This window comes from Strongylocentrotus purpuratus, unplaced genomic scaffold, assembly GCF_000002235.5.
Source record: "Strongylocentrotus purpuratus isolate Spur 01 unplaced genomic scaffold, Spur_5.0 spur5_scaffold_7, whole genome shotgun sequence".
NCBI lineage: Eukaryota > Metazoa > Echinodermata > Echinoidea > Camarodonta > Strongylocentrotidae > Strongylocentrotus > Strongylocentrotus purpuratus.
In genome coordinates, this window is record NW_022145613.1 from 37,987,864 (window position 1) to 38,012,021 (window position 24,158).

General features: G+C 37.8%; 1 protein-coding gene and 12 non-coding genes across 13 annotated transcripts; all 13 read right to left on the reverse strand.

Annotated features, from left to right (window-relative positions):
- Positions 1-3,911: 3,911 nt before the first annotated feature.
- LOC752951 (transmembrane protein 237) lies at positions 3,912-22,557 on the reverse strand. The gene is made up of 17 exons (XM_030973721.1): positions 22,486-22,557; positions 20,653-20,704; positions 20,304-20,351; positions 19,421-19,600; positions 18,701-18,781; positions 17,983-18,090; positions 17,317-17,407; positions 16,706-16,749; positions 15,974-16,102; positions 15,380-15,492; positions 9,631-9,854; positions 8,587-8,663; positions 8,037-8,124; positions 7,346-7,500; positions 6,489-6,571; positions 5,356-5,399; positions 3,912-4,932 (listed from the first exon to the last, which is right to left on the reverse strand). Exons 1-15 carry the CDS (start codon positions 22,501-22,503, stop codon positions 6,492-6,494), a joined length of 1,488 nt encoding a protein of 495 aa, XP_030829581.1. The 5' UTR covers positions 22,504-22,557; the 3' UTR covers positions 3,912-4,932; positions 5,356-5,399; positions 6,489-6,491.
- Positions 5,166-5,264, reverse strand: LOC115920077. The gene has a single exon (XR_004062165.1). It is a non-coding gene; the product is annotated as a small nucleolar RNA SNORD14 (small nucleolar RNA).
- LOC115920079 lies at positions 5,541-5,639 on the reverse strand. The gene has a single exon (XR_004062167.1). It is a non-coding gene; the product is annotated as a small nucleolar RNA SNORD14 (small nucleolar RNA).
- On the reverse strand, positions 7,779-7,877 carry LOC115920083. The gene has a single exon (XR_004062171.1). It is a non-coding gene; the product is annotated as a small nucleolar RNA SNORD14 (small nucleolar RNA).
- Positions 8,219-8,317, reverse strand: LOC115920078. The gene has a single exon (XR_004062166.1). It is a non-coding gene; the product is annotated as a small nucleolar RNA SNORD14 (small nucleolar RNA).
- LOC115920075 lies at positions 8,855-8,952 on the reverse strand. The gene has a single exon (XR_004062163.1). It is a non-coding gene; the product is annotated as a small nucleolar RNA SNORD14 (small nucleolar RNA).
- Positions 10,324-10,422, reverse strand: LOC115920092. The gene has a single exon (XR_004062180.1). It is a non-coding gene; the product is annotated as a small nucleolar RNA SNORD14 (small nucleolar RNA).
- Positions 15,760-15,858, reverse strand: LOC115920076. Its single transcript, XR_004062164.1, has one exon. It is a non-coding gene; the product is annotated as a small nucleolar RNA SNORD14 (small nucleolar RNA).
- LOC115920094 lies at positions 16,500-16,598 on the reverse strand. The gene has a single exon (XR_004062182.1). It is a non-coding gene; the product is annotated as a small nucleolar RNA SNORD14 (small nucleolar RNA).
- On the reverse strand, positions 16,941-17,039 carry LOC115920073. The gene has a single exon (XR_004062161.1). It is a non-coding gene; the product is annotated as a small nucleolar RNA SNORD14 (small nucleolar RNA).
- Positions 17,671-17,769, reverse strand: LOC115920093. Its single transcript, XR_004062181.1, has one exon. It is a non-coding gene; the product is annotated as a small nucleolar RNA SNORD14 (small nucleolar RNA).
- Positions 19,073-19,168, reverse strand: LOC115920080. The gene has a single exon (XR_004062168.1). It is a non-coding gene; the product is annotated as a small nucleolar RNA SNORD14 (small nucleolar RNA).
- On the reverse strand, positions 19,832-19,930 carry LOC115920074. Its single transcript, XR_004062162.1, has one exon. It is a non-coding gene; the product is annotated as a small nucleolar RNA SNORD14 (small nucleolar RNA).
- Positions 22,558-24,158: the final 1,601 nt, after the last annotated feature.

Below are 24,158 nucleotides of genomic sequence, written 5' to 3' on the forward strand. Positions count from 1 at the left end.
ACCACCACACCCCTCACACCCCATCCCCTCTCTCTCTTCCCCCCCCCTCTCTCTCTCTCTCTCTTCCCCCCCCCCCTCTCTCTCTCTCTCCCCCTCCCTTCCATGCACACTCTTTCCCCATTCTCTCTCTCTATATCTCCCTCCCTCACTCCTTTCTCCCCTTCACCCTCCCTTGCTGTCTTTCCCATCCCTCGCACCACCACACCCCTCACACCTCTCTCTCTCTTCCCCCTCTCTCTCTCTCTCTCTCTCTCTCTCTCTCTCGCTCTCCCCCTTCCTTCCATGCACACTCTTTCCCCATTCTCTCCCTCCATATCTCCCTCCCTCACTCCTTTCTCCCCTTCACCCTCCCTTGCTGCCTTTCCCATCCCTCGCACCACCACACCCCTCACACCCCATCCCCTCTCTCTCTTCCCCCCCCCCCCTCTCTCTCTCTCTCCCCCTCCCTTCCATGCACACTCTTTCCCCATTCTCTCTCTCTATATCTCCCTCCCTCACTCCTTTCTCCCCTTCACCCTCCCTTGCTGTCTTTCCCATCCCTCGCACCACCACACCCCATCCCCTCTCTCTCGTCCCCCCCCCCCCCTCTCTCTCTCTCTCTCTCTCTCTCTCTCTCTCTCTCTCTCTCTCTCTCTCTCTCTCTCTCTCTCTCTCTCTCCCTATCTCTCCTTTCTCCAATATCCCTTGCTCTCTTTCCCATGCATCCCTCCCTATAAGCCTTTCTATGTGCACATTATGTACGGGCAAGTCTGAATCCGATGACCGGGATAATGATATACATGTACGGTTATGTATCTGTAAAACGCTTGGAGATAAGCGCTATGTAAACCCATACTATTATCATTAGTACTATCACTGATATTCACTCTTTAAAAAAAAAATGTTTATGTTATGGTTAACTACTATGCTAGTGCCGTCTTGTGGTTATACCACCCTTATTCTTTCCAGGCACGCGGCCCCTCTCACTTCTTCCACTTTAAAAAAAAATGTTTTTATATAGGCCTGATATATTCCCTTCCCTTATGTGCCATTCCGTTAACAAAAATAGTTGGTAAAAATATATACGAATTATCACCTTGATTGCCTAATATTAACCTACATAAACTAACATAAAACAGATATATCGCAATATGAAATCAATATTCTGAATACAAGTAAGGACAGCAAGAGTTCGTTGACTTATTCTTACATGCCTTGAAATCTTTTCGTGATTATTACATCTGGTGTCCATGCATCTAGTAACCAGTTTTATTACCATAATTACATCGCACCATTAGCCAGGAAAAGTTGTTATCTTAGACGAATATTGACCAATGACGATGATTATCTTTTTTATGACCGGAATCAACTTGTTAACTAATCTCAATAATTGTGAGAGTCGCAACATGTGTCTTCATTTTAGACAAACTTACACAAAGAACAGGAATCGGCATTAAATAATTCATTTTTTGATTGAGAGAGGGAGAGAAGGATAGAAGAGAAAGAGGTGGCAGAGAAAGCCAGAGATGATAGAGGTGGAGAGAAAGAGGAGGGAGAAAAGAGAGAGAGAGAGAGACAGTGAGAGATATAAAGAAAGAGAGAGAGGTAGACAGAAAATGGAAAGGGGATGAGTGAGACAAGAGTTAACAATCACAGCTTTTATAAGTGTATTACGTTTCTTATGCGAAGAATTAAAAAGGCGATGTTCCCAATTAACCGTTCCCAATCAGAATTTTTCAAAATGTCTTGCATTTGACACATTTTAAATGATACTGCTAGAGTAACCAGGTAATCCAAATATTTGTGTTTATAATATGAATATCTTATCTTCCCCCTCTTACGCTCTCTCTCTCTCTCTCTCGATCTATCCCCCTCTTGCTTTCTTTCTCTTTCAGTCTCTGTGTCTACCCTTCTCCCCTACCCTTCTCCCCTAATAGAGAATTTTAGATTTACATGACGAGTGCGTGGACTGCCGCGTGTGATATTGTGTTAAGGCACTGGGCCGTGCCCGGCAGAGCCTTAAAAGGACGTCACATTACCTTAAAAGGATGTCACACGTGGCGGTCCACGTTCTCGTCGTGTAAATCTAAAAGTCCCTAATATCTGTGCTGCATGACCAGTAGCCCTCAAATCATGTTTGTATCGCATCGTAAGAGCTAACAAAAAAAATCACACTTTTGCTCATCTTGGAGCTCCAGTTCTATTTTTAAATAGTTTGTGCTTTTCAAATACATGTAGTTTTCTGTCATTTGAGGACAAGACATCACATAGTTATCTACAATTTGGTGTTTGATTCGGAACTGAACAGATAAAATGAAAACACAAAATAAATGCGATACATGGTACACAAAGGAATTCAAGTAAAATGTATCATTTTCATTTATAAATAAGATATGTACATAATATTTCAGATATATAAATCAAAGTGTAACACAATCTAATACATGTATGACAATTGAATTGAATACTCATTCTTAAATCCTGATCAAATGGTCTTGACTAAGATATGGTAACAATATAGTAAAAAGTATTTGTACCCAAAGAAAGCATTATGATCAGATACTATGTAGTATAGAAGTAGTAGTATCAAAGTGTAATAAGTACTGAAGATGGAGTACTTCACATGACTATAATATGAATACATTAAAAAAGACGTAAACCTAGAGGCATTCTCATCTTTAATTGTCAGGCAAATTAACAAACTAGCAAAAGAATAGTGAAAAGCTGTGTTTTACAAACATCGAAACTTGATGCATTTGAATACAAGATTATTACTTAAAATTGGGTAATTAATATAAATAATATAAATAATGGACGGTAGTATTAGCACAAGATGATGATGAGAATCATAATACTTATAAGATTATCTATATCAAGGTGTTTTCAAGAAACTATGAATACATACAGCAAACGGCAAAGATAGGACTTTCCAGACAAGATACAAAAACCTCCCAATAATTGAAAAATCGACTTCCCACATTCCTGTGATTCCTGTGATAATAATACACAAATTCCAAGATGTCCACAATTTTGTGTCTTGAATGTCTCCTTCTCCGAAATTGAAATGATATATGAATACTACGCATAAACCTGAGTCTGTTAAACAAGATATAAACAGGATTATGCAAGATATCAATATCATTAATGGATTAACTGATTAACTGCCTTCGCATAATATGGTATGCTCAGGAAATCTTAATGGAGATACCGGTATCTTTGAAATGCAGGCATCATGACCGTACTAATTTATTAGTACTGGAAACAGATATCTAAGTAAATATACTTGTTATTTGAATTCTATTGGAAATGAGACAATCATGGTGACAATCCTCGTCTTTTTCAACAAACAGTCTTCTCTTTTTAAATAAGGATCCCAAAAGATATACTAGTATAATACCTTTACACCCTTTTACTTCATTTACAGTTTTGGTAAGCCCTCACAAACTTTTCGTCGGATTTCTTTGATTTTTTTAGGATGATACCTGCACTCCGTAAGTTCTGTGAAGCTTTTGTTTTCCTTCTTAATGAGAAAAACTGAGAGGTAGAAAATAATTTTGATCCCTTCAATGCTGTGAAGTATGTTTTTTTTCTTCTCAAATGAAATATGAAACAAATGAGAGCTAGAAAATAATTTGATCCCCATCCTGGGAAGAAAATTCTGCCTTCGCATAATATGGTATGCTCAGGAAATCTTAATGGAGATACCGGTATCTTTGAAATGCAGGCATCATGACCGTACTAATTTATTAGTACTGGAAACAGATATCTAAGTAAATATACTTGTTATTTGAATTCTATTGGAAATGAGACAATCATGGTGACAATCCTCGTCTTTTTCAACAAACAGTCTTCTCTTTTTAAAATAAGGATCCCAAAAGATATACTAGTATAATACCTTTACACCCTTTTACTTCATTTACAGTTTTGGTAAGCCCTCACAAACTTTTCGTCGGATTTCTTTGATTTTTTTAGGATGATACCTGCACTCCGTAAGTTCTGTGAAGCTTTTGTTTTCCTTCTTAATGAGAAAAACTGAGAGGTAGAAAATAATTTTGATCCCTTCAATGCTGTGAAGTATGTTTTTTTTCTTCTCAAATGAAATATGAAACAAATGAGAGCTAGAAAATAATTTGATCCCCATCCTGGGAAGAAAATAAGCAACCTGCACTACAAACGCATAGAGTTTTTAGCATTACGTGTACACGTGCAACTCTCTACACACATCCGTCTCTACACGAAGCGCCAAGATTTATGTGCCTAAAACCATCTGGGTGGAAGGTCCTAGCGTAGGGGAGTGTACAGTCATTATCTAGCGTTTCTTGCAGATATTTACACTACAAACACTGCAAATCATAGATAGAATATCAAATGGTCTTAATACACATGTATCTTTTGCTACAAGGAGAACAACATGTGACTACATGTTTATTTTTATTTCTTTCCAATTTCCTTTCTGCTACCAGAACTGTACATGAGCTTTAAGCCTCGCTCAGATAGGATGCGGTAAACCAAAGTGGTTTATTTTATATTTTTATATCGCAAGTTTCTTACATTTCTGTACCTTAAAACACAGAGCCCAGTGAATAACTCCTCAACACTTTGGGCATGCAGTTGCCATTCATTTACAAGTTTTAAACTTTTAATAGTAGGTTGTCATGGTTTATGCATATTTGAAAGGGCATTTCAGTGGATCCAGAAGTTGATGGTTTACATATATTTTCAAAAAAATTAAAAATGAGAAGAAAAAGAATTGCATACTCCTGAGATTTCTATTGATTTCACCATAATTTTCTCAAACCCTGTTTAGAAATACACCGTCTAGTATAGGCGTTATCACATCGTCAACTCACACTCAAATCTACACTCTAGAAACTAGAGTACTGGTCATATATCATTGCGCATCCAGATATCCATGGCTGATGTAGTAAGCTGCTTGCTGTGCCGCTTGTAAATCTGCAAAGATTAAAAGTCAGAAAGGACAAATCAAGTGATTATTTCAAAACTTTAAGTCAATCAAAATGTACAGATAAGGTATTCCAAATTAATGATATAGGAAAGTACATTCAAACTCAAACTTTCATTTTAATGGACTGAGATAGATCTTTGTCTATACACTTTGACAAATTAAACATGTTGAGAGTTTATTTTGTGTACATGACTTTCATACGCAGAAATACATTTGTAATCAGCTCAGACATCCAAGGAAGGATCTTCAGCCATCATTAAGACTAAGAAGCCTTTATGGTGGAAACTGCGAATGATTGGAATAAAATTCATCATAGCTGACAAAGAGATATAAACGTTATTAGCCAAGTTACACAATCATGTATCATGATCACACACAGAATATAATTTAATGTCAGTATTTGAACTTACCTCCTCAAACTGTATCTCATTTCTTGGAACATGATGAAGTTGCCCTGTTATAAGAAGAAATATACAGAAGAAGGAAAAATACATTTTAGTTGTAAAAGCTGCAACATTGTAAAGATAACAGTTGGGCTTGGATATCTTGTTTCAAGTTTGACTTTCTTATGATAGAGAAAAGGCAGATGATATGTCAGCTCAGACATCCAAGGAAGGATCTTCAGCCATCATTAAGACTAAGAAGTCTTTATGGTGGAAACTGCGAATGATTGGAATAAAATTCATCATAGCCGACATTACCAACATATTTGACAATTAAGCGATTCTCAATGTCTTTGGCACTTCAAATAACCACACCACAAATTTCCACATGCTTCTTCTTCATAAATCATCTTAGAACAGAAAGACTTAAGTACTGAGAATTCAGGATGTATATATCATAATAACTGAAACCTAGGACATATATGTGCGATTCATATCACCTTGTTACAAGAGGATTATAATTAGACTCTGTATGAAGTTTTAAAGTCATCTACAGCTCTTGTAATCACGATACACCCAGTGGGTCTAGATGTTATACTACTGCAATAACAATATTGCCATTCTCAAACTTATATGCAGATTTGCACTGACATTGAAAAAGACACATTGATCAAAAGAGTCCAATCATGTTTCTGATACCCATTATTCAGTATACACCACTTAAAGGGATAGGGTAACTTTGTCTCAGATTCTGAAACGAAATCCTGGATTTAGCTCATGCTGCAATGATAATTATGAACATTTAGGTCAGTCAGGAACCCCATGACCTTTAAAAGCTGATGATGATCGCCTGTCTATTTATCAAGATATTTATGATTGGAAATCAAAATTTCATTTTGCGTTTTCCTAACGGTTTTGATAACACTACAGTCTATTGGTGAAAATGAGTATGGTAAAACCGGTCACTCAAAGATTTTTTACTTTTTTTCGAGGCACTTCATGATCATTTTGAAGTGCAATTTTTGTAGGGCTTCAATATTACACCATATCACAGACACTGATAACATGTAGGGCCATGCATCTCAGATTTAACATTGTTAAACGATGCCTTTAAAGCCCCTAGGCAATCCAATCCATTAGAGTCAGACGAAGGGTTGTACCTGTCATGCCTGTGATGCCATGTTCCCTAGTTCTGTCTCCTGCTGTTCTTCCCATAAAGGTACATCAGCATCATGCAAGTGATCTGATGACAAAACAAACACAATTATGACTCACAAACTGATGCATATTCATTATCTCAGAACATCTGGAGTAACTCATCGTTAGACCTGAAGATAAGGCTATTCATTGCTGCGCTCGTTCAATACAAAGTACAAATATAGCATGCAATCTTTATACTTTTTAACAATCTATTCCTTCATGTAAAACTTTGTTCATACTTCATTCATGACTTATGTCATATTTCCCTTGTTCTTAACTCAGAGAGATGATACTAAATAAAATACATATTCTAATACAGTGGAAACTAGTATTTATGAACACTGTTCATTACAACAAGGTTATTTTGCAGGTCCAACTACTTTGAAGTCTTTCTTCTTTTCTTTTCAAAGGGGACAAATGAAGCCCTGATGTAACACAGTTTCCATACAATGACTTAAACTCCCTTTGGTCCAAGGACATAATTTTCAAAAAGTCCCTCTGTATTGTACAAGAACAGATGGGTGAGATTTCTTTTCAGTAGAGTATATGGAATATTTGATACCATAGTTGTTCAGTTCCTATCACTATGAACATGACAGACAAAGAAAGCGGACAAAATATGCAGTTCCTCAGGTAGACAAAGAAACATCCCATCACTGCTATCATGTAAAAAGTGAATATGCATGTGACACTTGTTCTACACATTTTTACATAATAGCAGTGAAGGGATGTTCCTTTGTCTACCTGAGGAACTGTATATTTTGTCCGCTTTCTTTGTCAGTCATATTCATAGTGTATGACTGTATCTAAATCTTACCTGATGTATAATCTGTAGTTGGTGTAATAGCTATGATGATCCAACCAAGAATAGAGCCGATAGCTCGGATCACATTGATGATACGCCAGATATTTAATCTTGAGGCGGCTTCATCGTCATCCCAGAGACTACCATCTTCAGGACAATTAGGTTCACTGAAAAAAGCAAAGAAAGAAAGTGCATTAAATGATTTACGATCTTGGTATATCTTGAGATGAACTGCTTACATTTTCTTTGTGATAGATAAACATATTGTCACTCTTAGAAGTGGAAAGGTCTTGAGCCTAAACCAAGTGTAGACAAGAAAACTGATGGTCTATTTATGAGAGAGTGTTTACTGGTTTTCATATTGGAACTAAAGGTCCTCTGTAAATGCAAAGATACTGCACAGCATGGTTTAATCAAGATTAACCAACTAAGGGAGACTGTAACTGGGCTCAGACATCCAAGGAAGGATCTTCAGCCATCATTAAGACTAAGAAGTCTTTATGGTGGAAACTGCGAATGATTGGAATAAAATTCATCATAGCCCAAGTGTTAAGGAGAGAAGATGAATTTCCATTCAGGTTTTTTCCTATCAGAAACAATATAATTTTTATGCAACTTCACACGCAAAGGAAGCAAAAGAACTTTCATTCTCTTGCTGTCCAATTTTTGTTCTATGTGAAGCATTTTTTTGGTGATAACTTACCAATATGGAGGATCAGACTTGAGGAAGAGACTAATTCTGTCATCTATTGCAGCTATGCTTGTTGAGAATATCAATGAAATTAGGTACACTGTGGAGAGAACAGAAACCAAGCTCAGTCAAAAGTTGATTGACCACAATTTCAATTATGTCACATACCACAGAGATTTCTGTTGTACGAATATGAGCTCAGACATCCAAGGAAGGATCTTCAGCCATCATTAAGACCGAGAAGTCTTTATGGTGGAAACTGCGAATGATTGGAATAAAATTCATCATAGCTCATTCCTTGTTGAAACATTGTATACTGTGGGTGCATTCCTCTCTATAAAAAAGGTAATCTAAAATAGTCACTCTTATGTTGTTGTTTGTTTTCTGATGACAGTGACAAGAACTATTTATCAACATAAACAATTAAAAGTCAATGTCAAATTACTGAGAAAACACTTTACAAAGACGAGTGGTGTAAGACATCTTTAGCATTGTACACTAACAAATGACAACTGGTCACATTTACGCTTAACTTTTTCCTGTAACTCAGTAGAATTCTCACCTAAAATAGAAACTGCTCCTGACTGGAATGTGAGGAGACCTCTGAAGAACTGCCTGTCTGGCCTGGCTATATCAAATCTAGGGGGGAAAAGATATGTATGATTAAATCAATGCCAAGACAATGGATTACAAAAAATTGGTATCGAGGAGGAAATTAATATAACTTTTCAAGTAAATTTATAAATCTAACTATATTCTTAATTCTTATTACATGGTTAATTTCATATTTCAAACTGAGTAGTACAGAGAAATGTTGATTACTAATGTGTCAGCTCAGACATCCAAGGAAGGATCTTCAGCCATCATTAAGACAAGATGTCTTTATGGTGGAAACTGCGAATGATTGGAATAAAATTCATCACAGCTGACAGATGGTGTATCGAAACAGCTATACATCTTTAAGTACTGTATAGGGCAAATGTAAATTTGGACTTCCCCACTGTGCCAGGGGAATGGCAAAACAACACGCCAAACAATGGCTTTTTTAGCGCGACACACTCATGCCACTTTAACTACAAAGAAATTGTTACATGGTTATAAATATTTGTCTAGGGTATTTTCTATGGAAAAATGCAAAGTTTGTCAAGAGAAGTCAAGATCAAGTGTAAACAATATCTGCGTTGGTCTTAATCAGAATAGAAATGTTTTTTCAATCACAAGGAGTCGACATTTCCAAGGAAAATTTTCAAATTTGTTCACCTTCTTTAAAAGAAATCTTCCCTAGATCTTCTCTAGTCAGATCAAAATTGGTATCTACTCCCGTGTCTTTCTTACCAAGTATCAAAGTAAAATCATGTAGAACACAGGGGCATTGCTGGAAATTTTGAAAGGTAAGATAATGTCAAATTACAGACATTAATAATGACATTTGCCACACTCCACCCAGTGAGGTAAATGAACCTGGGAGGAATTAATTACTTAAAATGCTTGAGCGCTGTAATGGCATCCATGCTTAAGCTGGGGTAATAATAATTATTTCCACTACATGCAAGTACTCTAGTTAATCCAAAATTATGCTGTCTGTTAAATGGAAACTCATTCTTACCTATCAAACACAGAAACCGTACAGAGGGCAAGTAAGAAGTAATAGACTGAGGATGCAGGCTGAGCTAGTCTGCTGTACTGCTCTAGGAACTGTGTCTGACCGTCCTTTCCGGAACCTTGAAGTTCAGAAGCTAATACGAAGACCACGACACATTGCCATAATGAATATCCAGCTAAAACACCGTGGCATAGCAAAGTGAAGGTCAGGAACTTATGATGGGTAGACTGCAAAGTAAACAAAGAAGAATGTATTATTCAAAATCACAGGGGTGATAGTGACCACTGAACAAAAAAATTGGTGTTTTTTTTCCCTCAACCACCTCCAAAAAAAAAGGATTCGGGGGGGAAAAATGGCATCTAACAACATTCCTCCCCTTTTGAGTAAGAGAATTGGGGATAAAACAGGAAAATAGGGGGGAAATCGGAAGAAGAAATAAAATTGGGAAAATGATTTCAATCGGGTAATTATCAGGCCTGAAATCAACTTGTTGAATAAAACATGCCTAGGCAAGATAACATTCATGATAACAACATTTTTTTTAATTTGTGTGAAAATTGGCAATCACATGATCATACACTGCTTTCTTATACCATCAAAATATTCTCCTTGACAACAATTTGAAAGCATGTGCTGTCAAGAGAAGCCTTTACCATACACATAATGCTCTCTAAATCTGACATGAAACATAGACATGAGCTCAGACATCCAAGGAAGGATCTTCAGCCATCATTAAGACTAAGAAGTCTTTATGGTGGAAACTGCGAATGATAGGAATAAAATTCATCATTGCTCATTTCATGACTAAATTCCGGGCAGTGTTTAGGTTCAGCACTAAACATCCCTACTTTCATAACTATAAACAGATCTTATCTCCATTGCTTTTGCAGGGTTCATACTCTTTCTCATAAATTTAATTCCATGACTTTCCATGACTTTTCTAGCCAGAATTCCATGACCTTTCCATGACTTTTACACATTTTTTTTACACGGTAGACTGAAAATTTGATCTCAAATCAAAGCGAAGCAAAGTGCATGTTTCAAGTCTACTAATAGAAAGGCAGCTTTTGTTATCTAGTTATTTCATCTGTTACAATTACATGTTATTTTTTCATCATATTCGATATGCACTGCTATATAATATTCTTACAATTACACATACATGTATTCATATCAACAATTGTCCATTTTTTAATGGCAATTTTCACTTCTAAAGAATACAAATTGCCTGTTCCTGGTTTCATGGACCACCATGATTCCTTCAATAGCTCTCCTTTGCATGTACAAGGTAACTACCCCCCCCCCCCCCCCAAAAAAAAAAGAAAACAAAACAACACCAACACACAAACTCACACACATACCATCACCAATTTTGATTTCACCAACAAAACACAGTAGGCCTACTCACATCAGCTGATGAATTCTTGTTTCGCTAGCATTAAGCTGGTCAATAATTTCTGAATGAGTTTTTTCTTGAGACATCTTCATGTAGCTGTTTGAAAGAAATCCCTCTACACATTGCACCTGTCTGAATATTTGGTGGCATTGGTAACAAACTGTCCAAGTTCTTTAATAATTCTTAATGGCATTCAGCTGTTCATCAATCTGTTTCTGAATTACTTGTAACTGGGATGCCTTCTCCTTTGCTGTACGTCGGAGGCTGTTTGATTTGGAAATACAAGTCAATCTTCCTTGTGACTCTGCTTCCTCAGCATACTTGTCTGCTGAGGTGTGAAGACTTTTCACATCTGCTTGCAGTCTCATTTGTTTGGCCTTTAGTTCTTCCAAACCATCCATCAGTCCTTTTCTCTTTCCTTCTTTCTTTTCCTTTTCCTTTTTACGCCTCTGTTCATCGAGATAGATGTGGTATTTCTGCCTGCCTGCAGACGCAGCCAACATGATTGATTTGTCAATAGTCACATTCTTGATTCCTCCAACATACTTGATATGGTCATAAATGGCCCTCAATGATATCAGTGAGTGTCCCAGGAGATTGTCCTCTTTAACTTCGTTGTTGATTGAGAAACCTCTCTCAATGGAGGCTTGTCCATGGGACAAGACAAGCAACATGCGGACCAACTTTAAGAGGGTCGAATAGCGAGACTCGGACAGAAATTTGCACATTACAGAGTCCAATCTCTCTTTCTTTGGATCAAAGTCTCTCATCTCTGCACTTCTTGATGCCTCATCACATGCTTCTGAGTATTCTCTTAGGATATCGTCACATGAATCCTTAAGTCTGTGGGCATCACTAAGGGTGTTAAGCACCCTCTTCAGCTTTGCAGTGGAGTTTTCTTTGTCTTTTGCCATGTTCTTTGGACTCAAGCATCCTATATTTCTCACAAGTGCATACTTAAGCGGACATCGCTCAATGAGCTTCCGGGTCATTGCAGCAAGAAACTTCTTTGCTTGAGTGCGAAATTCCAGAACTTTCAGCTCACTGATGATATTTTTCGCCTTCAGATCTTTCAGCTTCTTCTCAGTGTAGAATCCAATGTCCAACTTGGCCAAGGGCAGCTGAATGGCCTCACTGCTAACATCTACCTGCATTATCTTGTAAGGAGAAGTAATGGTACTCCTGTCCAGCTTTAAAAATCGCTGCATAAGGGATGCAAGCATTCTAGTAAGGTCTTCAGCTAAAAAGGGCAGCATTGGTGCATCAGTCTGATAGTCTGTTAGGAAAGGATTGACCAGCTTTGCAACAGATATGAAGAAGTACAGTCTTGCTAAGAAATCAGTTATATGAGTACATTTTGAAACAGTTTCAAAGGACTTGTTCTTTGGGTGAGGGATTTTCTTCTCTTCTACTGCTTTAACATACGCACATACACTCTCCCAGATGCTGATTGCTCTCTCTGCAACAGGAAGGTTTTCCAGCCATCGGGTCTTGCAAAACTTAAGTGGCATGGTATGATCTCCAGTTATCTTCTGATAATCCTCTCTTCTGGCAGGGGAATCAGAAAACAGGTAATACAAGGATGATAGAAAGCTTTCCACCTCCCAGTCAGCAGCCTTGGCACCTGTCAGAAAAGCACCATTAACTATATGGAGCCCGCATGAGCCTATATTCAGTATGGATTTGGTCAGGTCAGCAGTGTACTCTCGCGTAAAGTCATCATACATCTTCCAATTAACGTTGGGACCATCCATTGATATTTGCAGTAATTTTTCCAAGCCAACTGTGTGCAGAACTTTATTCAGTTCTTCCTTGAGGTGAACAGCTGAACCATGTCCGATGAACACAGACGTCAAGTAGCGAGTGCAAACTTCATTGTGTTGCCATGTTCTTATGAGGAAGTCCATCTGCTTTTTCTGGAGCTTCTTGTTGAGGCTTTCATCAAACAGTATCACATAGTGGTTTGATTGTTTTATGTTGTCATAAAGGAGGTCTTGCACATATGGGCCCAAACCAAACACCGTCATATACCGACATTTTGTTTCTGACAACGTGAAACCCTTAGCAATAGCTGAGTCCGGAAACATTCTTTGAAAGAGCTCACTGTTGTGCTGGCAAGAATGAAATGATAAATGATCCTCCACCACTTTCAGACACCAGAGTATTTCAGCTTTTAAAGTTTCCTCTCTTGCAGCAACAGGAATGGGAGTTGTCACTTTAGAGGTTGATGGCGCACAAGTACTGGTTGTTGCATCTGTAGACGTGATAGATACTGATGAACTTTCTGCACCTTTTGCCTTGAAGAAGCTCTTGAGTGAGAGAGTAGAATCTAGGAGAAAAGAAAAAAATGTCTATTAAAATAAATAAAATATAAATATCATCATTTGGTAAGATTTAGGGCCGAGTCAAAACGTTTAACTGCCGTTCAAACGACCATTAAAAGCATAAACGTTTTCCTATTTTGACAACCGTTTGACAGTATGGGGAAGGAAAAAAAAAAAAATTCACGGCAACTTTTGGCCAATTGATGTAAGTCACTAAGACAAGTGGACTAATTTTTGACTCATTCCTTAAAAACATATTTTAAAGAAATAGAAAGGAGGAAATACTTCTCAAGGCAAGCAAACTGTTGGACCCAATTGTAAGTACAAAATTTAGTTTTATGATTTTTGGGGTCAATTTTAAGGTAAATTATTATTATTTTTTTTTTCTGCAGTCCACATACAGTGCCCGGTACAACACTGGCGTGTGAGTGCGGAGCCCCCTGGGTTAGCGTTCGGGCTGTTGCATGCAGTAACCTAGCCGGCCCGGCCCGGGGCCGGGGACGCTCCCGAACGGGCTGGTCGCAGTAAGCAGTAACCAATGCCTGCGAGGTGACATCGCATCGCTAAATAATCTCAAATCTTTCATTTTTATATAATTATTATCAGTCATTATTTGGATTCATGCTCAATAAAGGATCGGTAAAATTCACATTAAAAATGCTCACTTACGACGTTGTTGCTGTTGGAGGTTTGCTGTGTGTTTTTCACTCTTCTTGTGGCTCTTGACGGCTGCTTCGCCCATATTACGGACACTGAATTTACACATACAAACAGCACATCTAGCAGTCCCCAGATCGGAACTTTCTTTCAAAATCCAGCCACGGTAATCCGGGTGTTCTAACCAAGCATCCTTAAAATGACAATTTCCAGGCATTTTGAATATCACTTCCACAAAATTTGTAATGGTGAAAATATCCACGTGACGAGTTCCAAGGTCTGTGAAAATAAACAACTCCGTTTCATGAAGAATCAACACATGCACAAAAGTTTCAAAACACATGCCGTCGCGTCGATATATAGATCGTCAACGAGCTAGCGCTGCCAATTTGCCTTGTTGACACGTCAGTATTGTTCCTTTTTTATTTAAATAATGAAAATTAAAAAACAAATATTACTAATTTACTTTTTCCTCATTTATTGGAGAAGTGTAAAAATTGTAGTAGTCTAAGTGGTCGCAATTTAATGCAAAGCCAAAGTGCAATCGAGGCATTACATTCGTTCTTGGAGTGTCACATGTCGCGTTGGCACCATCATCATATGCACACACACACTGCACACGTACACGTGCGCTAGCTTGCTGAACTGAGCTAGCGCTAGCGAGCTCGCTCGCAAGCTAGCCATGTGCGCACGATGTGGACCGTACCGCCATACAATACACACGTAGTTCGTATCGTACACGTACACACCCACGTACACAGCGCTTATCCATCGATCATAGTGAACACATTCACAAGTACAATCAGTCGGTATGTTACGAATGAAAGAAAATACGAGAAGAAAATGGTTGAAATATCTCCATTTATTCACTTGTATAGTGAGAAAATACTATAGTTGTCCATAATTTTGATATTCCATGACTTTCCATGACTTTCCAATGGAAAAAATAATTTTCCATGACTTTCAAGGCCTTAAAAGCAATAAAGTAAAATTCCATGACTTTCCAGGTTTTCCATGACCCGTACGAACCCTGTTTTGTGTCAATTTTTGCTCATTGAAAAACTACATATGCTCAGTTCAAATAATATAAGGTCATGTATTTAAAAAATGACCGAGCTTACAATCTTGCAAACATGGTATAACTCTTGGTTTGACGATTATCATTACTTTACAATCAGCTAATCCTTTGTGTACATGTATGTCTACTGAACACCAACATGTTTAGGAAGTCTTCCTGCTACAGTCAAACCTGCTGAGTGACAACCTGTCTACAAAGACCACTTTTGGGTTTCCATTGAGGGGTCACTATAGACAGGTTTGACTGTATATATGCCTGACAAATCATTTCCGGCAGTATAAATAAAGACAATCTCACCAGCGCACACTGAGTTGTAGTGAAGTTGACCTCTTCTGGGGCCTCTTGTTGTAATCTCCTCTCACGATCTCTCCGTTTGATCAGTCGCTTTTTGTCCTCACTGGCAAATCCACCTGAAATAAGTAAAACACAGCAAATGACTTCATACCCGATACATCAATTTTGTAAATTTAGATATGAAAAGAGGGTTGCTGCGGTGACAATTGTATTTCAGGTGTTAATAATTTATAGAAGGATCTAATATCATCTACATTCTATTATTCAATTAGAGACACTGTACTTATGTTACACATAAATTTGGTCCCTCTTAGTCATCAAGAGGCTATAGAAGTTTGGCCCAATGCAATCATGAAATATGTACATGTTTGAAATCATAGTGTCAGCTCAGACATCCAAGGAAGGATCTTCAGCCATCATTAAGACCGAGAAGTCTTTATGGTGGAAACTGCGAATGATTGGAATAAAATTCATCACAGCTGACAAAGCAACTACACAAAACATACAAGGAAGCTTTAATAAGACAAGACATCTGCACATTAGCAAAATTCCTTCTAAAGGAGCAAATGTGGGAGTGTTTGGAGCTGTACTACTAACCTTTCCTTTCCATGAATAGCTTATTGACTGGTTGACTTGGAAGTACAGCGACCTGAGAAGCAGGGGGCTGATGGGCCGTCTCTACTTGAACCTCACCAGTCACTACATCATCAGCGGAAAATAATAAATCTGAAGGAAGAAAAAATCAAAATGACAGATAAGCAATCTAATGAATTCCAATACAGAATAGAACACACTGCCATATCGTGAAATACCCTATCACAAATGCGTTTTTTTCTTTCTACCCTACAATTCGGAAGAGGTTAATGTGCTATACATAATTTTACAGAAAGCTTTACAGACTGTTCAAAGCTTGATTTCATTTCCATCTAAAAAATATCAGCGCCAATACTTGCATGCTTAGGCATCCTCACCTTTTTGCCATTTTACTGTCCTGAAGGTGTTGAATGAAATACCTTTAAATAGTTAATGGACTAATATCTTGTATATTGATTATTATTCTTGATGAACCACCCACATTTTACTTCTTGAGTCTCTTTCTATGTTCGAAGTAAAAATTCAGTGTCAGCTCAGACATCCAAGGAAGGATCTTCAGCCATCATTAAGACTAAGAAGTCTTTATGGTGGAAACTGCGAATGATTGGAATAAAATTCATCATAGCTGACACATTTTCCCTGTGTATGTGACTTATATGTATGTCCTAGAACAATAGGATATCTTGTTTGCGTGGCTGACTAAAGTGTATTTGAAGTTTATGGAGTCCAACTCACCTTCTCCATCAGCATGATAGTTCTCATCACCCGATGTGATTGGCCTGTCAGAAAACAAAGAAATACAACCAAAATAAAAATCAGACCATTGTAGATAATAGATATATTTATATCAAAAACTTTAACAACTCAAAGAGTTACTAAAAGCGAGATCTTTAAAATTGATTTGTATGCCTAGATTGATCCTACTACATCTAATAAATTTGAAGTGAGGTCAAGCAAAAATTTGATTTATCAGCTCAGACATCCAAGGAAGGATCTTCAGCCATCATTAAGACTGAGAAGTCTTTATGGTGGAAACTGCGAATGATTGGAATAAAATTCATCATAGCTGAAACCACAATTAGATTGAAAAATATATGCAACACATAAATACTTCCAAAAATTGGTGCAATGGCTTTCACATTTCAAGGGAATGTATACTTTGATGATGCATCATAACATTAACAATTTTTTTTTCCATCAATGCATTAATCGTAGTGAAGTTAGTCATTTCGCCCAAACTGTGTGCTGAGCCTCATTCTCTATGCTTATTATAATAGTGTAAGTATTACTCAATATTCTCACATCACCCAAAAATTTAAAAAAGATCATGCTCCAAGTGCACAAACCTTGCTTTCTTTTTCTTGGATTTAGCCTTGCCTGTCGGAGGTCGGGCTTGAGGTGTCTTCGGACCCTCTTCCTCACCATCGGCACTGTCTTCTAAAAGATGAAAAATCATGATAAACAATCAGTCAACGGTACATAATGGCAAATTTTGTCCTGTGTACATCTCAGTTTTAATGTTTTTGTACAGAATTATGCGGGAACATAGATACTATGCCATGTTTCGCGCTACTAAAACGTCTGAAAGGTTGTCTTGGCCTCAACTGGACTTTCCTCCATCCAAAGACAGAAAAAGTATTTGAAACATCAATTATTGATAGTACTATTTTTAGAATGAATAGTAAGAGTTATATAAGTGTCAGCTCAGACATCCAAGGAAGGATCTTCAGCCATCATTAAGACTGTAAAGTCTTTATGGTGGAAACTGCGAATGATTGGAATAAAATTCATCATAGCTGACATTTTAGATTCTCCGTTCTAAATATGCCTCTATAACACATTTGTGATATAAGCATAAGCAAAGTCAGGAATACAGTGAAAAGTAGAATGGTAGGAATTCTTCATGGAAAGTGTTTTCAGACTACATGTATTAGTAGAAAATAATTTCAACAATAATTCTACATTGAATTCTAGGTTTATGACCAACATGCCATTATTGAACAATATATTACCTGGTAAGAACTTTGACTTTGGCCTCTTTGCTTTCTGCTTTGCATTGCCATTGGATTCTGGTATGATCTCATCACTCACAGACCTAGGTATGTGGGATTTCCTTCCGTCTGACAAACATAAAACAAAAGTAAACAAACATAAGTTATTCATAACCTGATAAGAGATCAAATTGTGGCAACTTTTCTGTGACTCTCAGCATAAAGAGCCAAGAGGTATCATTTTAAGAAAGAACTGCATAAGTGGCTTCTGCATGTCTCAAAACTATATGTAAGCAAAGGAAGCGACAATTTTTCACCATTGAGCCATTTTACAAACCCAATCAAAAGCAATTTTTAAAATTCAAGTTTAATTGTAATAGAGGTTATCAGAATATTGTGATTACAAGCTATTTTTCATATATATATATATATATGACCCTTTGATCTTTGACCGTGTGACCCTAAAATCTAATCAGTTCATGGGCTTTGCAAAATACACGAATGTCCTGAGTTTGATAGTAATCCATCCGTCAGTTCTAATGAGAATGCGATCACAGGCCATTTTTTCATACATAATGACCCCCCATGACCTTTGACCATTTGACCCCAAATTCTAACCAGTTCATTGGCTTAGCAAGAAACATACATGTCCTGAGTTTGATGATAAGCTGTCCATCTGCTAGCAATATGTACACTGAACAAGATAAAGAGAACACAAATCAAGTGCCCATGCCCTTACCTCTTTTCCTCCTAGCAGCACCTGGAGAGGATCTCAGATTTTCAATTGCTGGAGCTTTGCCTGATGTATCATCTTCATCAACTGCAATGAGGAAAAAAGAGCTATCAAAGTAGGACCAATCATAGTTCATAACATGAATGATCACAAGAATTTATACATCAACAGAAAGAATAAGGGAAGCCAATGCCCCCCCCCCCCCCTCTCCATTTAGTGGTAAAAAAATAAAGAGAGAAAACGGGAAAACACAGAAAAAAGATGCCAGGACTACACCCACCCCCTTAGCAGTTGCGTTTCATTTTCCAAGCAAGACAAGTGTACTCTGTATTGGTGGACTCGTGCTACATCACTGATTATTAAACATCTATATGAAGTCAGCTCAGACATCCAAGGAAGGATCTTCAGCCATCATTAAGACAAAGTCTTTATGGTGGAAACTGCGAATGATTGGAATAAAATTCATCATAGCTGACAGCTAAACAAACCTCACAACAAATTTCAATGGATCATGAGCAAAAATCCCTGTCGTGTAATTTCTTGATTAAAAGTCTTTTTCATTTTTTTTCTTCATTGTTTAAACAGCAGGTATTAAAGTAACCAAACAATCTACACCAAGCGCCCCCCTTCCCCTCAGAGAAATATTTGAAGCATGGGGGCTGGTTTTCACAAATAAATGAGGCTAAGGGTGACATGTGAATAAAGTAGCACACGCATGCATCTTACCATTGCCATCTGGTGCATCTGGTGGTTTTCTTTTCTTTTTCTTCCTCTTACTTCCATTGCCCACATTCGCTATATCTTCTGTACTGGCGGTAGTATTTTGACCTCTGACCTCTGTACTCTCTGACACAGTACCTCTCAGCTTGCTCACATTCGACAGTTGAGAGTCACTAGCATCTACTCCTAGAAAATTGAAAGAGTTCATTTAGTGTGTGATTATTTCATGAGCAAATAATTTGGCATGTACTGTAAAATCAAATTTTAGAATAGCAAAATGAAACATAGTTTCTGGACCTACAGTAACTAAAAATATGCAGTGGTCATACCTTCATACACTTCTATTCTATTGCACTCTCAATCAAGAGAGCGCATTGTGGCATAGTGACAGAGAAATGTTGATTACTAGTAATGTGTCAGCTCAGACATCCAAGGAAGGATCTTCAGCCATCATTAAGACTAAGAAGTTTTTATGGTGGAAACTGCGAATGATTGGAATAAAATTCATCATAGCTGACAGATGATGTACTAAAACAGTTATACATCTTTCAGTGCTGTAACGGGCAAATGTAAATTGGGACATGTCCCACTTTGCCAGGGGCATGGCAAGACAACATGCCAAACAATGGCTTGTTAGCGCTGCACTCTCATGGAGAAGAAGCACATTTTAAGAGGTTTGTTTAAAAACATTAACTGCATACAGATGAAGGAAAACTGTTTTTAATTTCACTCTTCATTTAAATGCATGCATATTAAACTGATGTAAGATGTCCAGTATTACTCTCTTTGCTTTATGTATTACAATGCATCTAACACACAGGATATTTGTTTTAGTACTTCCAATCATTCTATGGGTATAGCTTGAATGGGAATTTATGATCTCACTTACCTTCAACATTTTTCTTCTTCTTTTTAGTCTTCTTGGGTGATGCTGTTTCTGTTGGAAGAAATTAAAATATAAGGTCTTTATTACCATCACTACCAAAACTACATCCAGCACTACATTCAGCACTACGTCCTGACTTATTGATCCTGCTGAGTATCGTAGTAGAAGTAGAAGTACCAATGACAATGGAAATTTGAATAATCAAAAGCTATTGGGTCTAGAGAATAGACCGCATGAAAAAGATTAAATTTTTATCATTAAAAATAAAAATGTGTAAAAAATAAAATGTTAACTGCAAACAGCTACACAGCATTTACGGTAATTCTCCTTAAATCTTTGAAAGATTTTTTACCTGTTTCGCTTGTGTTCAAAGGTGGCAGGCTCCTTCGTTTTGTTTGTGTATCCTATACATGAAAATAAGAAGATTTCAGAGAAAGAAAAAACTCAATTAAAAAAGAAAGGGGTAGACAGAGCGAAAGCTGCATTACATGTACAACCGCCAACATAAAGAAAACATTTCTCCCGTAAAAACGACATATTTACTTACATGTAAGTCTTAAAAACTATGCATAATATTGATCCATGATAAGCTTAATACATGAACTTATGGGTGACCAAACTTCGCGGAGATTTTGACAATATTACAAAATTTGATATTTGATCTATGATTTCTCATATTCTACACAATGTTATTTATTTAAATTATTACCAAATGGACGGCAAAATTGGTTCAACTAGAAAGTTTATCGTCAAAGGATTCCAGAGTGCAGAGATATCACAATCTAAAAATTTGATGTCGGATTGGTGTGCGCGCTGCAACTTACAAAGTCATGAAAACAAGGACACCTTACAGCGTTTAGAAATACAGCTGATTTATAAAAAAATGTGCTCCATCAAACATAAGATTATTTCATAATTTGCGGGGCAAGTTCATACGATCCGTCCATACCACTTTTTATTTACAATTTTGAGGATATCTGCTCTAAAAATGAAGATTTCCTTTAACGGTGAGATGATAATTTTTCAGAACGGACGCAAATGACTGCAAAATTTGCTGATCTTTTGTCAATATTTTCATGATTTCATACCCAATTTCAAAGAAAATTTCATCTCTACATAATTTTATGTTCCTGTTTCCATTGGTGAAACTAGATTTTTTAAATCTTACCGATTTATATACAGTAGGGGCGCTGGTCCGAGAATGAGGATCGTCCTCATAAACAAGGATATCCTCATAAACAAGGACAAAATGTGTCCTCAAAAATAAGGGTTGTCTGCATTTTCGAGGACGTTTTTTTTCATCGGCACTCTGGGGGTTTCATGTTACAGAACGGCCCGCTGGTGATGCCAAAAATGGATTCCCCGGGGGAAAATAACCCTAGTTCACTGTCTACTTTTATGGGTTGTCCGTCTTCCCAAGGATTTATTGCTCATAATGTGAAAGTCTCTGTACAAAGTCAATGTAAAATGCATCAAAAAAATCATTGCAGAATCCGTTTTTAGCATCGCCAATGCGCCGATCAAAAATATGAAACGTCTGCAAAAATGCAGACGGTCCTTATTTTTGAGGACGCATCAGTCCTTGTTAAAGAAGACGATCCTTGTTTATGAAGACGATCCTTATTCTCGGACCAGCGCCCCTACTGATATAGCGATCTTGGGTCATGCACAAACTATGGTCATCACACATAATGGCCACAGGCAAATGCAAGCCTAGTATTGCATATTTTCATGACTCACCAAGACCTGTAGTCTCTTCACTACAGTATAGTTATCTTTAGAACTTGAGTTGAAGCGTCATTTTAGCAGGAGAAGTTAAAATAGAAAGTGCCACGTTATGTTCAGAACCACGTGGTCTTACTACAGCGAGACACGCCATGCAGTCACAAGCAAAGAATCGAGAGCTCCGTTCGGCTACGGCACCAAACAGCAAATGCCAATGCCACCACCCACACACTCACGTACCGTACCAAAAGTACCATAAGTGGCACAACGTATAACACCGGCGACTCGGCATCGTTATCTGGACAAGGCTACTGTACGCCCTTTCATACATACAACCATACTACTAAATACAAGAAAATCTTTATCAGTGCATGGTTAAGGATTACAAGAGTGATATATCGTCTAAATTATTAAAAGTTCGTCACTAACTTTGATTCAATCAATTTTCTTATTTACTCACCAAGGCAGAAGCCGCCATTTCAAAAGGAATTTGTTTGGCTGTACTGCCCTCTCGTGATGACACTCGGGCATGATTACGTTTTGGTACTGGTTTCGACTGAATCATTATTATTGTATATTTGTTCACCCTCTTTTTTCCCTCCAATGTATTTTGAGTCATGAGAGACAAAATATGCTCTTTAACTTGTGTAATATACTTGTAAAAGATCATAATATGCTAATTGCTTAATAAGTTTTAATCAAATCGCTTGCATGATTAATGTTGACTTTGCCATGAATGGCAGGGGCGGATCTAGGGGGGCTTCGGCGGTTTAACCCTCCCCCCCCCCCCCTTGGGCGGCCAAGTGAACAAAAATGGGGAGAAGGGGAAAAAAAAGTAAAACAGTAAACGGCGCGATTTTTGGAAAACCCTGGATCCGCCACTGGGTCAACCCCGCCCCCCCCCCCCCCCCTCCCCCTTGGCAAAAAGTCAGATCCGTCCCTGATTGTAACAGAGCTCAGCAGCCAATAAAAATCATGCCTCAGGTGAAAATCCGATCTTGGAATTCGTTTTCATGTGCCCCCTCCCCAGCATACGACTTTACGTACGTAAAAAATGTGAAAATTGTGTTCGTTTGTTAATTACTAGTTCGATTTGTTTTGCTCTTTATTATTATTTCTTATAGCCGCATGCAAGAGAATCTTGGATCCATTACACCGATCAGGGAGGATAGCCCGGAGGATAGTCTCACCTCCCTGCTCACAGTAATATCTACACATACATCGCAGTTTAACTTCAGCTGCACTTGGCCAAGCTGTAGAAAAGGGGCGGTACCATATGCCCTCCTTAGACCAGAGTTTTTCAACCGGGGTGCCACAATAGAAATTTAGCAAAGTCAAATAAATTAATTTTGAATAACGTCGCTTTCGTGACACCAAAATATTAACAACCGCTAGAGAAAATAGCCCTTTAATATAATAAAGTAGAAACATAGTATTAAGTGTTATACAAATATGACTATTATTATTATTATAACTTATTAACAGGTGACGTTAGTCAACGAAGTGCCTTAATAGCTCCAAATGTGGGCATAAGGTGCCCGAAAACTTTAAAAAAAAAATCTTATAGTGTGTTGATTACAAAATAGAATTGTTAACATATTACAAATTAGAAAGGCGTGTGTATATAGTACTTGACGAAAACCAGAGTGGTGCAAAATGAATCTTCTTTGATGAATTTGAGATCGGGGTGACGCGAAACTTTTTAGTTCTTGAAAAAATAAAAGGGTGCCGTGGCTTGAAAAGGGTAAAATAAAGAAGTGGCGGCATGGGGCATAATCACACGATCAGGGATTGGGGGGGGGGGGGCGTTTCACAAAGCACTTGGCGCGCGGCACCATAGCCAACAGCGCGCAATGCACACCATCGACGCGCGTATGTCATTGTCTCTCCATTATGACATCACAAAGTGAAATCAAATGTAGGTCGAGTTACGCGATGCCTGAGTAAACTTTCCCACGGTGACGTCAGACGTAAACAAACCTTTACAGACCCAGCCTCGAGTTCATGACCATGCATTTCAGAACCCGCGATCGATTGAATAAATGACTTGTCTTAGGATATGGATAAAGCAACACAAATATAAAGCCTCGTCTTTGAAGAATAAATACACTTTAAGAAGACTTTTAACAGCTT

What these genes read in the sequence shown, in the direction of transcription:
- LOC752951 (XM_030973721.1), bottom strand. An exon ending in AAAGTCAAAGTTCTTACCAG is followed by an intron (nt 17,408 to 17,982) that starts GTAATATATTGT and finishes TTCATCTTTTAG; the next exon opens with AAGACAGTGCCGATGGTGAG. An exon ending in AACTACAGATTATACATCAG is followed by an intron (nt 6,572 to 7,345) that starts GTAAGATTTAGA and finishes TTTTGTCATCAG; the next exon opens with ATCACTTGCATGATGCTGAT.